A 13,958-nucleotide genomic window follows, 5' to 3' on the forward strand; every position below is an offset into this window, starting at 1 on the left:
CATTCAGTTTAAAAGTGAGAAAACTAAGGTCTAGAATTTAGCGATTGAGGATTAGAGTCTGAGGAGCGTTTGGATTCAGGCGGCCCTTTCTCTTTGTCTGTCTCAGAGGAGCTCCCAGATGTCTCTCTGCTTTAAAAAGAGTCAGCAAAAGGTGCTTTCCCTCCCCTTGGAACCACTGCTCTACCAGTTCTTTTGGCATAATATACTAAGGGCATAGGTTTTCTGAGCATGAATTAAGTGCCAGACCCTGTGCTAAGCCCTGAACATGCGCTAAAAGCATTTTTACTTAGTTCTCACCCCTCAAGAAGAGGTTATTACTATCACCTTAATTTCACAGAGGAGGAAGCTAAGGAACAATCTTTTTATTTATTTGTTTATTATTATTATTTTTTATGGCCGTACTTGCGGCATACTGAAGTTCCTGGGCTAGGGATTGAATCCAAGCCACGCGGCAACACTGGATCCTTTAACCCACTGCCCTGGGCCGGCAATCGAAACCGAGCCTCTGCAGGGACCGGAGCTGCTGTAGTTTGGATTCTTAACTCACCACGCCACAGAGGGAACTCCCACCTTCAATCCTTAGTGCGCATTTATGCAAACGCATTAGATGTGTGTCTTCTAGTGGGTGGACCCGGCCCTCAGCCGGGTACAGGGCTTGATGAGCAGAATATTGGCTGCTTTCGGCCTTCACTGCCCCCAGAAAGGGGAGACGTGGAGCCTAGAAGCCGTGGAGATTAAATTGCTTGCTCGGTTTCAAAGTCCAGGAAACACTAGAGTTGAGAATTGAACCCAAGTCTGTCTTCCCCAAGCCCGAATACTTGCGCGAGCTGCCGTTTGTGACCAGGTCCTAATTTGATTTATATGAGACGGAGGTTGGCAAATTCTTTTCTGTAAAAGGTCAGGTAGTAATTATTTCAGGCTTTGGGGGCTATCTGGTGACACAACTCAGCTTTGTCACTGTAGCACAAAGGCAACCATAGGCATACAAACAAATGCATGTGGCTTTGTTCAAAAAGGTGTGTACACTGAACTTTGAATTTCATGTGATACATTTTCCTTTCAATTATTTTCAGCTATGTAACAATGTAAAAATTTTTTTTTTTTTTGAGTTTGCACGGCTTCTTATGAAATAGATGAGCTGATTTGGCCTTTGGGCCATGGTTGACTAATTCCCGATATGGAGTATTTCAAAAGAATCCAGTAAATGAAATCATCACTTATTCCAGGACCTTTTATTCTTCCCCTAGCTCAAATTTATGGAAACAGAATCGTGAAGACCTAGTTCCCCTTTTCTTTGTCAGTTTTATTCTGATGTGGTGCTGTGATTAATTATTTTCTAGGTAGATTGCAACATACTTTTCACGCAATTTTGAAATTTTTAAGTGATTCCTCTTTTCCTACAGTTATTTTGCAAGTGCAGTAGGACGGATGTGTTTTTCTAATTCTGATGTTCTGTTAGCTGGAATTTCAGTTATATTTGGTGGAGTAAAGTTTTTGATTGTACGTTGTCACTTGTTTTTAATGAGAAAAAGGAAATTAGATGCAGATGAAGTTCAAAAACTGAATGGGTGCAGGATGCCCAGAAAATACATTCTTCTGACCCTAAAATCAAGCTCAAGGTTCTAGGAGTCCTCGGTTAACCCTTAAAGGGATTTTGACTTCAAGCCTTGGTCAACATCTGGAAACTGTTTTTAACTGGACTCCTCAGCTGGCTTTGTTTGGTAGACATCTGAACACGGCCCTTGTTCAGAACGAGAGTTAGAGGAATTGATCCAACAAATGGCCGATTGGAAGGTCATCTAACAGACAGACATTCATCCAGCAACTGGCTCTTTCTGTAGTAAAGGGGACTAATGCTTTCCAGAAATTTGTGTTTCGTACATTTCTTCAGCTGCTTCAGGTACTACAAAGTCCTCTCCAAGTCTGTGTTCCAGCCAAAGTTATTTTTTCTTGTTCTTGGAGAAGCCACGCCTTCCACCCACACTCCCTTCTGGGCTTTCTCAGATTTGCTCAGAACCCCAGGCAAGGCTGGTTCCCTCTCGGCCGTTTCCGTGTGCTCGCCTTCTAGACGCCTCTCATTTATGATTATTTGTTCCTCTTTCCACATAACCCGTGGCTTCACGAAGATTTGTCCAGTATTGTAACTTTGCAGCTTTTGGGTGTGGAAAAGCCGCATGCCTAAACAGAAGTGAGAGGCTGTTAGGGCCACCTCTGATTCAGATCTGTGAGTAATCATACCTAGTTTCACTTGATTCTTTTTTTTTTTTTCTTTTTTTGGTCTTTTTTGTCTTTTTAGGGCTGCACCCACAGCAGAGGGAGGTTCCAAGGCTAGAGGTCCAATCGGAGTTGCAGCTGCTGGGCTACACCACAGCCACAGCAACTTGGGCTCTGAGCCACATCTGTGACCTACGCCACAGCTCACAGCGTCAGATCCTTAACCCACTGAGTGAGGCCAGGGATTGAACCGGCAACCTTATCGTTACTAGTCGGGTTCGTTAACCACTGAGCCACAGCGGGAACGCTGAAGTTTCACCTGACTCGAAGTCTGCAGTCTCCAGCATGGTGTCTTCTCATGGGACTGCAGTGTGTGTTTTTGACCTTTCCTTAATTTGTTTATAAAGTGATGGGAACAATAAAATTATTTCCCCTTCAAGGCTAAAGTCTTTCATGCTCTGATAACAGCTCTGGCAAATCAAAACAAAGGAACTGGGAAAGCTTAGATTTGTATCCAGTTAAGTGAGCCAATGTCTGGGACCAGGGCATCCAGGGCCGTGTTTGTGGCAAGTTGGGTTGCATTAAATTCTTCGCTTCCTCGGACCTGTTTCCATCATACTTAGCTTAAATAAAGATTAGGTCTCTAGATCTTTAGAAAGTATGTATTTTCTTTTCTTCTCTCCCTCTCTCTCTCTTTTTTCTTTTTATCACCATACCTGTGGCATATCTAAGGCCCCAAACTATGGGTCGAATCAAAGTTGCAGCCGCTGGGCTACACCACAGCCACAGCAACAGTGGATCTGAGCCACATCTGTGGCCCACGCCACAACTTGAGGCAATGCCAGATCCTTAACCCACTGAGAGAGGCCAAGAATCAAACCTGTATTCTCATGGACACTGTGTTGGGTTCTTAACCGCTGAGCCAGAGTGGGAAGTCCACGTATTTTCATATTCAGTTTTCTTGTAGACTAGTCTTAAGAATCCGTTGAATTGGTAATATCGTCATGCAAAATGTATGTCTGCCTCTGGATGTGCATAATGTTTTGTTGATATTCCTAACAGGGGTATTTTGGGAAAGAAAACCCAAGAATTTTAACTGCCTGTCGTGGCCAGCTCATCCATTTTAACTTCTGTCAGTGTGATTTTCTGAATTTCCTGCTCTTGAAACATTTGTAGAAAGAGAAAACTAACCCTAGGGCTTTTAGTTTATTTACACCCCCCAGTTTCGCATCCTTATTTCTGAACACAGGCCTTGAGTTCTAAGAGAGGGGAGAACGAAGGTCGATGGGACCCTTTGAAAGTCGTGCAGCGACTTGGCGAATGGCGAGCCAGTTCCGAGGATGCTGTGGCGTGGGCCTCACGTGGGAAAGGCCTGGCAAGGACTGCTGAGCACGCGTGGCCGGGCACTGGCCGGGGGGCCTTGTCTTTGGAGGGGAATCATGAATTTATACATTTGACGACATTTCTCCCGCAGCACGTCAGAGCTGCCATGTATTTCTTCGACATTCTCTTCCTGCCGTGCTCTTAGTTGTCTAGATTTTAGAGCTTAGCGTGGTCAAGCCTGTGGAGAGTTGCAGGAGTTGCTCGTGAATGTTTAGAATTCTGTACAGAAAGGTGCACTACTGAGTATTTTCTTCAGTAGCCTGATGTGTGCTCTGAATTACTTTCTTTGGTTTTGAGGGCAGAACATTTACATATTTTCCTGGAAATTCTCTTAAAGTATTTATCTTCTCTCTCTCTCTCACACACACACACAACTTTCTTGGGTAAGACTCTGATGTGGATGTTTAGGCTTTATCAGTCACCGCATGTGGAGATTACATGTTCATTTCAGCAAACGTACATCAAGAAATTCTAGATGAGTGTGTGTCTTTTTATTTCTCATATTTTAAATTCCTTATGGTAATCGTCATGTGAGAGCATCTTTGAGTGCCTTAAGAATGCTCTACTAGGAAACAGTAGAGCTCTATGAAGGTTGTGTGTATGTGACGTTTCTGTAGTTATTTTCATTGTCTTCTGAAAAATAAATGAAGTAATCAAGGATTCTGGGCGATATTTTGGTGGTGTCTGTTTTGGTTCATTTGCAGCCTAACGTCAGCTGTAGAAATAGCTTGTATGATTTTTCCCTCTCATATCCAGATAGATGCAAAGTTAGAAATCAAAGCACAGCTGTAATTGTTCATGTATACTTGCTTCTTAATCTTTTCCTAAAAATTTCTGAAATTAATGAATGTTTTATTCTCTGTACTGCTCTGAGAATTATTTTAAAGTTATTTTTAGTAAATTTATTAAAACTGAAAGTAATGATAGCAGTTACAGCAGATAGCAATCAATGTCTTTGAAAACTAAGACATTCCCATTGTGGCTCAGCGGGTTAAGAACCCAGCTAGCGTACATGAGGGTGCGTTTGGTCGCTTACCTCGCCCAGCGGATTAAGGATCCCGCATTGCCAGGAGCTGCAGTGTAGGTCAAAGGCGTGGCTCGGCTCTGCTGTGGCTGTGGCTGTGGCTGTGCCCATGCGCCTAGTAAACAGAGGGAGATGCCAAGCGCGGTCTGCCTGGGCAGGGAAGTTGGGTGTGGGCCCTGCCTTCCCAGAGCTCACAGTGAATATGAAAAAGGCAAATGAGGTAAATAATGGTATCTCATCGTAAATAAATATGCGAAGACACCCGTCAAGAGACTGTGATAAAGGCTAAAGGTTAAAGAACAGAGAACCACGCCCTTATGGTGAAGAGGGGCATTTTCTAGCTGGAGGTACAAGGAAGGCTTCCCCAGGAAGGGACTTAAGCTAAGCCCCGTAGGATGAACAGGGAGCCGGTAGACAAAGAGGGTTGGGCCTTGGCAGCAGAGCCCAGAGCAGGGCAGAGCCTTTGGGCCGGAGGAGCTGAGCATTAGGAGGTGAAAACGCCAGTGTGGTTCTCCTGTGGGTGGCACTTGAGCTGCCCTCAGAGATCTGATCTGTGAAGGTGTGAGGTTGCATTTACGCTGCCGCACACGTTCCACTTGCCGAGAAGAACCGTTGTTGCTGCGTCGTCACCTGCTTGGTGATTTTTGATATTCATCTTGTCCTGTCATTTGAACATACAAACAAGTAGTGTTCCGTTTTCACAAAGTCTGGGGAAGTGCTGCCTGGAGGTACTCATGCTCGTAACCAGAAGAATCCTCCCCAGAGACAGAAAGGGCCGCAGCGACCATGCGTACAGCTCCAAATTGTGGTTTTGCTTGCCTTATGTTTCTTCAAGGCATAATTTAAAACACTTTGGAAGATTTCATCTTTATTGTGGCCTGTCTTAACATAGTATATGTGAAATAAATGTAAGGGAATTTAATACAAATTATAGTATATTTAATATATAAGTGTAATAAAAAGGAATATCATATAAATAGGATATAAGGTAATTTATACAATGTAAAGAATTTAAAGAAATGCAATTGAAATCCAGTTTGACATTTTGTTGCTTTCTGTATTACTTTCTGCTGTTTCCTTTAAAAAAAAAAGTGTGTTTGGGATTTGATCCTTAACTTTGCTGACTGCCTTGCTTTTGTTTTCCGCTTCCTCTAGTCTAATGGGATTGCAGCCGTCATCGCTATTTTGGTGTTACTGCTACTCCTGGGTATCGGTTTGATGTGGTGGTTTTGGCCCCTTTGCTGCAAAGTGGTGAGTAAGAAAGATTTGCAGACCTACAACACTGAGGTATAAAGTCAGGCTGAAGTGTGAGTCAGTGCCACATTGTGCAACAGCAGAGTCTCAATTAGCAAATTGAATTTTAATAGTTTTTATCACTATAATAAAATTCTATTCATGCATTCCAGAGAATGTTTATTATGAACATTTATTCATCCAGAAGACACTTTGCAATCAGGTTTGGGGGAAGAAGGGGAGAAGAAGGTAGGAGAGGTTATGGGATGAAGGGTTTTCTGCTCCAGTGCAAAAGAACTTCAAGTGAGTTGATGTGTTCTGCCGGATTAATTGGGAGAGGTTGGTAATCGGTCAGGGTTTTTTGTTTTTGATTTTTTTAGCGTTTATCGAGTGTTTCATTACCTCTTTGAAATCTCTGCTATTTTAGGACCTTCTCTCTTTGCCTCTTGGAGAAAACATTTTAGAAATAAGTCACGTCAAGGAGAAGAGACTTGTGCTTGCCACGAAGAGAGAGGGTGGGAAAGGGATGAAGTGGGAGTTTGGGATTAGTGGATACAAACCGGTATATAAGGAGCATATCAACAGCAAGGTCCTCTTGCACAGCACAGGGAACTATAGTCAATATCCTGTGATAAAAGTACATTGGAAAAGAAGATGAAAGAGAATATATGTATGAGAAACTGAGTCACTTTGCTGTACACGGGACGCTAACGTAACACTGTAAATTAACCGGACTTCAATAAAAAAAGCAAGAAGTCTTGTGCAAGTGTTAGGATATTTGTTAAACAGTCACTTTGATGTTACTACAGTTGGTTTTAGGTTGTGCCATTTTTTGACTGTGAGGAAAACCTGAAAGCGTCCGGGTGTGTATAACCTTTCTGTTGCGGCCGTAACACACTGCCGCGCATCTGCTGGCTTAGAGCCACACCAGTGTAAGCTGCTACGTAATCGCCTCCAGTATGGGTCCCACTGGGCTAAATTCAGGTATCGATAGGGCTGCATTCCTCTCTCCTGCTGTTGGGAGAATCTGCTCTCTCGCCTCCTCCAGCTCCCAGAGGCCACCGCTGTTCCTTGCTGCACGGGCCCCTTCTCCTCCTTTGAAGCCGGCCAGGTTGCATCTTTGCGACCATTTCTCTGTAATCACTGGTCCCTCTGACTCTGAACCCCTGGGAAAGGGACCATGTGATTAGGTTGGATGCATCTGAATAATCCAGGATAATCTCCCATCTCAGGATTCTTAACCTTAATCTCCTAGCAAAGTCTCTGGCCCTTTAAGGCAATTTTGTCACAGTTCCAAGGAATTAGGGTGTGGACATCATTATAGAACTGTGATTCTTCCTACCCCAGGGTGGAACTTTGAGTAATAAACATGAGCACATTTCAAGCAATGCAACTTGGATTGTTCAGACTTCATAGGAAAGGGAATCCCACCTTATTTTGATAGCACGCCTTTTCTTCCCAGCACATTATATGGAATGCTGTCATCTGTAGGTCACTAGTGTTTTACATGGTATTACCAGACTGTGTTTTCTTCTCCTTACCTTTGTTCACTGCTTTCCACTTTCTTGCAACTTCAGGCAGTGCTTTGTTTTACTCCTGCATTGCGTTTCAGTCTGCTTCCATGAGGCAACTTTGCAGTCCTTTATCTCAGAGCAGTTGGCCCAGGGAGGAGGCACAGAATTAACTGCAACACCAGTGGAGACAAGAAGCGTGCTGTCTTTTTGCTGAACTAATCAGTTTCCTGCCGTAGCAATTTCTGCTCAGTTTCCTGTTGTAATCTTGATTATCTTAGGGTGATTTTTAGGCAAGCGAGCATTCTTGAGTCTCAAATTAAAAAGCAAAAAGGCACCTTCATGTGATCCATGATCCTTGTTTTTGTTTTGTTTTTTTAATTTAAACTTCACCGTGGCAGATTTCCTTCTTGCATTACTTTGCAGTTTCATTTAATATTGATCAGAGGGCTCGAAAGTGTCAAAGCATTTTGATTTTTCACAAAGACACGTCCTGCTGTACAGCCCAGGGACTGTACCTAGTCCCCTGTGATGGAACGCGGGGGAGGGGAATGTGGCAGAAAGAGTGTGTATATACGTGTGACTGGATCTCCATGCCGGATGGCCGAAAGGGACAGCATGTCGTAAGTCAGCTGTAGTTAAACAGTCCAAAAAATAAAAGGCGGCTGTGGAAGACTGCAGCGAGCTTCTCTGGGAGGCGCCGGGACGGGACGCGCTCAGTGACGTCTCCACCCTCATGCTGGATGTTGCAGAAAAGGATTCGGTCGCCAGGGGGTGAGCGTAGAGCCCTCCCGTCCCTGCCGGTGGCAAATCAAATCAGGCGTGCTTCTCTGTGCGAGGCACCCTGGGGCAGCATGAAGGTGTGTTTCCGGGAAGTCAGAAGGGCTTCCTCTTCTCAGAAACAGCATGTGCTTACTCATTCCTGGAGCTTTTACTTCCTAGAGAGAAGCGTCTTTATTTTACACTTAGAAATAGACTGAAGAGCAGCCAGCCCTGAGAACGAGCTTGTCCTTAGGCCTAGGAATAAATGAACCCTAGCAAATGGTTCCTAAAGTAAGTTTAAAAACAGGGAGACGGGGAGTTCCTGTCGTGGAGCAGTGGTTAACCAACCCAACGAGGAACCATGAGGTTGTGGGTTCAATCCCTGGGCTTGCTCAGTGGGTTAAGGATCCAGCGTTGCTGTGAGCTGTGGTGTAGGCCGGTGGCAACAGCTCCGATTAGACCCCCAGCCTGGGGACCTCCATATGCCGTGGGTGCAGCCCTGGAAAAGACAAAAAAGACAAACAAACAAACAAAAACCCCCAAGAAACCCCAGGGAGATGGTAGAGGCGGCATTCTGCATTCAGCCCTTAGCACTGTCACATGTGCCAGAACTGTACCAGGAGCTGGGGACACGGCAATGACGTGATTAGCACGTTTTCCTGTGAAGCCCAGAACCGTGGGCGAAGTGTGGACGGAGGTTGAAGCTTATAAATGGAGGCGTGTGTCCCGGTAGCAAGATGTGTGAGGAGCACAAAGGAAGAGGGTTTTGCCAGAGTTAAGGGGTTGTTTCAGAGAAGTGGAGCCGGGCTGCTGACTCCCAACCGAGTTTTGAATGTAGTGAGACACCGCAGTTGAAGAGGGGCCGTCCCCTGAAGCGTGTGGACTGACGAGTTACTCAGGCATGCTTCCGGAAGGGCCAGGCTGAGGCCTGGCATGCCAGGGAAAGGGGGCCCTGAACCCCCTCAGGGGGCCACTCCTGTGTCTTTGAGGACGTTTGTACTCACCCCAGGGATGATAAGAAGCCACTGGAAAGATTTGATCAGTGTAGTCCCCTAAAAGAAGTTTTGCTGGCTTGGTGTGGTGCTTGCTGGGTCTGGTCCTGGTGGGGGTTAAGCCATCCAGCTGAGTTCCGTCAATAACTGAAACGCAAGGCCAGTGGCAGAGAGCGGGCCTTGGATATGGCGGGGGCGGGGGGCACCGCCTAGGGGTGGGGAGTGGGTGCAGACTTCCCTCGGGCAAGAGGCTGCAGAGATGTATTATGCCAGACGAGGAACAGAGCCAGTGTTTTGTAGCAACTGTAGATGGAGGGCAGCCTTTAACATAAAGAAGACCCGGCCTGAGCTGTGTCGAGTGCGCACGGAAGCTCCGTGCGCCTGGGAAAGAGGAGGAGACTGAACCTCGTGAACACAGAGCTCCCGAGGGCACCAGAGGGGGGTGGTTCAGCGGCAGAGTGTCCACTTCATTATGCTTAGAGACTGTATTTCTGCCCTGCTCACGTCAGAATGTGGTTCATGAAACAGTTCTTAGCAGCATTAACTTGTTTAGGAATCCCTTTGCTCTTTGTCTGCCTATTGTTACCAGTAATCCTGCTTTTTAAGGGGCAATGGAATACATTCATCTCAGCTTTGCTCTTGGGCAAACTTCTTTTGCTTGTCTTTTAAGTCTTGGGGCCAGTATTTCACCTCCTACCTGAAATATGACTCAACAGCTTAAAGTGTCTGTTTTCGGGCACATTTGCATCACGTCAGCAGCCCCTCCTTGAGAATGGCATGCTCAGAAGGTCTTATCAAGGTAGAAATCCTGGAGGAAAAAAACCCCGAGATGGAGGCACCAATGTCTGTCACTCGTTCTTCATTCAGTCATTTCATATGTTTTTAAAGTATCTTGCGAAATAACTTAGCCATTCCTTGTTTAGAGATTAAAATTTCACCCACGTCTCATTAGTGGCTCAGAGAGGACAGCGTGGCTTCTCTCTTGGGCGGTGGTTCTCCGTTTCTTTTCTGCTCCTCGTACCTGGACAGCCCTCAGGGCAGCAGCTGCCCAATTCCCACCCGCGGTGCCTCTCTCGAGGGGAGAGGATGGCTGGATGAGACACGCCCAGGGATCAGTGCAGTTTGGGAAAGGCTGCCCGACAGACCCTCGAGAGGCCCAGGTCTTAACTCCTTGAAACCATGGATGGTATCTTTTATGGCAAAAAGGGCTTCACCAATACGATTAAACTAGGGCTCTTGAAATAGGGAGATGATCCAGGATGACGTAAGTGGGCCCCACAGGCCGGCACAAGTGTCCTTGTAAGAGGGAGGCAGAGGAGAGAAGACCCCCGGACAGGGGAAGGCAGCGCAGTGGTGGAGGCGGAGATTGGCGTGATGCCGGCCGGTACCAGGCAGGGACGCCAGTCGCAACCAGAGGCTGGAAGGTGCAAGGAGCAGAGACACCCTGGGCACCTGTGAATGACAGGGTCTGCCAACAGCTGATTTTAGCTCTGTAGTTCTCAATTTGGACTCTTGGCACCCAGAACTGTAAAAAAAAAAAAAAAAAAAAATCGGTCATTTTCAACTACTGAGTTTGTGGTAATTTGTGACACAGCAGCATTAAGAAACGAATAGATTCCTGAAATGATTCTGATACTCGCCAAGGTTGGGAATCACTGCTCAGGCTAATGATTTGGAGAAATCTTATGTGTTTTCAGACCAAGTCATTACATCAGTGTTTATGGAGTACAAGAGGTTGTAAGATGGGAGATAATGAAATAGTCTTCAGAATATTTACAAAGCCTCCATGGCAGTGAAAATCCATGTGCATTCTTTAAAATTAGAATTACCGTTCTGTTTCGTTTTGAGTAACTGTAAATATGCATAATGCTTTATAAACTGAGTAGAATTTATTGACTGCTTTCAGAGCAACAAGGGATTTTGTTGAAGAAACGGGTTTCTAATCTTCGCAAGTATCCAAGGCGTATATATTATTAGAACCTATTGACAGCAAGGATCCATGGTCAGTTTCCTCGGGATGTCACTCCTTGTTATTTGCTGGCAGAGGCCAGTACAATCCCATTCATATTCCGACACACAGCACGGTGCACTATAGAAAACAAAGGAGCAAAAAGCAGAAGCAGATACTAATACGGAGAACAGGGAGTTCCCATCGTGACTCAGTGGTTAATGAACCCGACTAGTATCCACGAGGATTCGGGTTCAATCCCTGGCCTCGCTCAGTGGGTTAAGGATCCGGCATTGCTGCGGCTGTGCTGTAGGCCGGCAGCTGTAGCTCCGATTGGACCCCTAGCCTGGGAACCTCCATATGCCGCAGGTGCGGCCCTAGAAAGACAAAAACAAACAAACAAAAACCAGAGAACAAATCAGTGGTTGCCAGAGGGGAGGGAGTTGGGGAGGTGGGTGAAATATGTGAGGGGATTAAAAGGTCCAAACTACTAGTTATAAAATAAATTAGTCATGGGGATATAATACGCAGTACAGAGAAAAATGGGCCATAACATTGATAGAACTTTGTATGGAATGAAAATGTTGAATCAGGAGTTCCCTTGTGGCTCAGCTGTAACATACCTGACTAATATCCATGAGGGTGTGGGTTTGATCCCTGGCCTTGCTTGGTGGGTTGAGTATCTGGTGTGGCTGTGGCTGTGGTGCAGGCCAGCAGCTGCAGCTCTGATCCAACCACTAAACCTGGGAGTTTCCACATGCTGCAGATGCAGCCCTGAGAAGCAAAAAATATTGAATCACTGTGCTGTACACCTGAAACTAAAACGAATACAACATTACAAGTCAACTGCAAAAGATTTGATAGTCCCTTGGCTTACTATTCTGTTTCTTAATGAATTGATAAAGAAGCACGTGGCATTCTTGTATCACAGATTTGGTTTCTTTGTTTTTAACAAGACAGTTATATTTCAGTACAATTGAATTCCTTTTAACCTTGTGTATTTTAATGTAGCTTATTTTTTCTGGGGAGGGGTTCATAGGCTCACCAGATTGCTAGAGCAGGATGTAGAATAAAAAAGGTTGGGGAAAAACCCTGCAGTAGAGTCTCTGGCCACCACAGATTTACCTTTACTATCAGACTCTGGTAACTTTCAATTCTCTCTTCATTTTAATGAGTACATTCAAAGGTAAAAGAGAGACATGATAGCATTTAAAATGCAGATTTGAGTCCTCTGTGTGACAAATAGGATCTAAACCAGTGATCTTTCGAGGACGTTCGTAAGAATAATAAAGGAACCCTCATGCAAAGCTGGAATCTTTAGGCACTGCCAGTAGTGAGTTAAGAGTGTGTTGCGTTTACAAACTCCTCCGTGAGGGAAAGTTGTCATTTTCGTGTGAAGATATTTATCACCATCTGTTTAGGAGCTTGTATCCCACTCATTGAGTAGCCTCAGTCCATCCTTTACAACTGCTTTTCTGTAAGGAAAACAGCAGCAGCGGCCTTCCTTTTCTCTTCAATTAAAAGAGGGGGCAGGAGAGATTTAAAAACAAAATCATGTATTGGAGTTCCCATCATGGCTCAGCAGTGAAGAACCCAACTAGTATCCATGAGGGCACAGGTTCAGTCCCTTGCTCAGTGGATTGCCATGAGCTGTGATGTAGGTCGCAGATGTGGCTTGGATCTGGTGTTGCTTTGGCTGTGGTGTAGGCCAGTAGCTGCAGCTCCGATTCAACCCCTAGCCTGGGAAACTCTGTATGCCGCAGGTGTGGCCCCCCCAGAAAATAAGAGAGAGAAAAATCATGTATTGACTTACTAGTGAGTTGTTGGAAGATTTGGATGTTTTCATCATTGTTTAGCTTAGAAGCTATGTTGAATTTACGGCAGATGTTTTACTCTCAGGATGGCAGAACTGACAGTCCTCTAGCTGCATCATTTGGAGTAACCAGACATTCTGCAGAATTACAGATGTAAGGCTAATGAGGTGGCAAACAAAGGCTTTCTGGAGTGTTGTCAATTAGCATGTGTGTTACACAGCTGCAAATAAATATCTGAATATGCTGGAGATGATAAATGTTCACTTCGCTCCCGCGTCCTTGGCCAAAGTTCTCCATCCGCAAGGGAAAACTGCAAGCTCGTTTTGCCTTAGTGCCTTTGAGACATTACATAAAGCTCATAAATCTTAATGTTAAAAACCATTTTAAAAAGTTAGCTTTTTAAAGCCCAATTTCCTTATAAGTAAGTGGTGCTTTCGTGATGAGGATATATCTGATCGGGGCTCTATAGAATCATTTCCTTAGGCAGCAACAGCTGTGCTGTTCTTTCTGAACAGTAATAATGCTTCTACACCGCACTTGTTTTTTATTGTTGAGGAGGGCTCTTGGTGCCCTTATTGGGTTACTTTGAGAGCAGCCTGATTTTTTTTTTTCGGAGTGCACAATAAAACAGAAGTAATTTCCATTTTAATATGCCTTCCTTGCACCATTAATTAAAATGATTTATGTTTGGTTGCCTCCTTGGAGTGGAGTGTGACGTCAGGGGCCCCCCCTCCATGGTGATCTTTTCCAGCAGAGCATCTTTTACGAAACAGGGTGCCAGACTCTCCCCCGTCTCCTGTGTTGGCTCTGAAGGCAGCACCTCTGCCTAAGGCCGAGAGGACACACCCTCACGCTGTTCTTCCTAATCTTCATTGGGCGCTTGAAATTATATTGGGTTATTTGTTTATTTATTTGTCTCTTAAGGGCCATACCTGTGGCGGTTCCCAGGCGAGGGATTGGATCAGAGCTGTAGCTGCCACAGCAACAGCCGCAGCACCACAGCCACAGCACCGCCAGATCTGAGCCATGACTGCGACCAACACCACAGCTCACGGCAACACCGGCTCTTTAACCCAC

General features: G+C 45.2%; 1 protein-coding gene across 1 annotated transcript in view; it reads left to right on the top strand.

Annotated features, from left to right (window-relative positions):
• The window catches only part of ANTXR2 (ANTXR cell adhesion molecule 2), a 150,122-nt gene that overhangs the window by 65,071 nt on the left and 71,093 nt on the right, over nucleotides 1-13,958 (top strand). Inside the window, exon 12 of the mRNA XM_047798840.1 lies at nucleotides 5,777-5,872. Within this exon, the coding sequence (XP_047654796.1) occupies nucleotides 5,777-5,872 (96 nt within the window). The remainder of the gene's footprint in view (nucleotides 1-5,776; nucleotides 5,873-13,958) is intronic.

The sequence above is a fragment of the Phacochoerus africanus genome, chromosome 10, assembly GCF_016906955.1.
Source record: "Phacochoerus africanus isolate WHEZ1 chromosome 10, ROS_Pafr_v1, whole genome shotgun sequence".
NCBI lineage: Eukaryota > Metazoa > Chordata > Mammalia > Artiodactyla > Suidae > Phacochoerus > Phacochoerus africanus.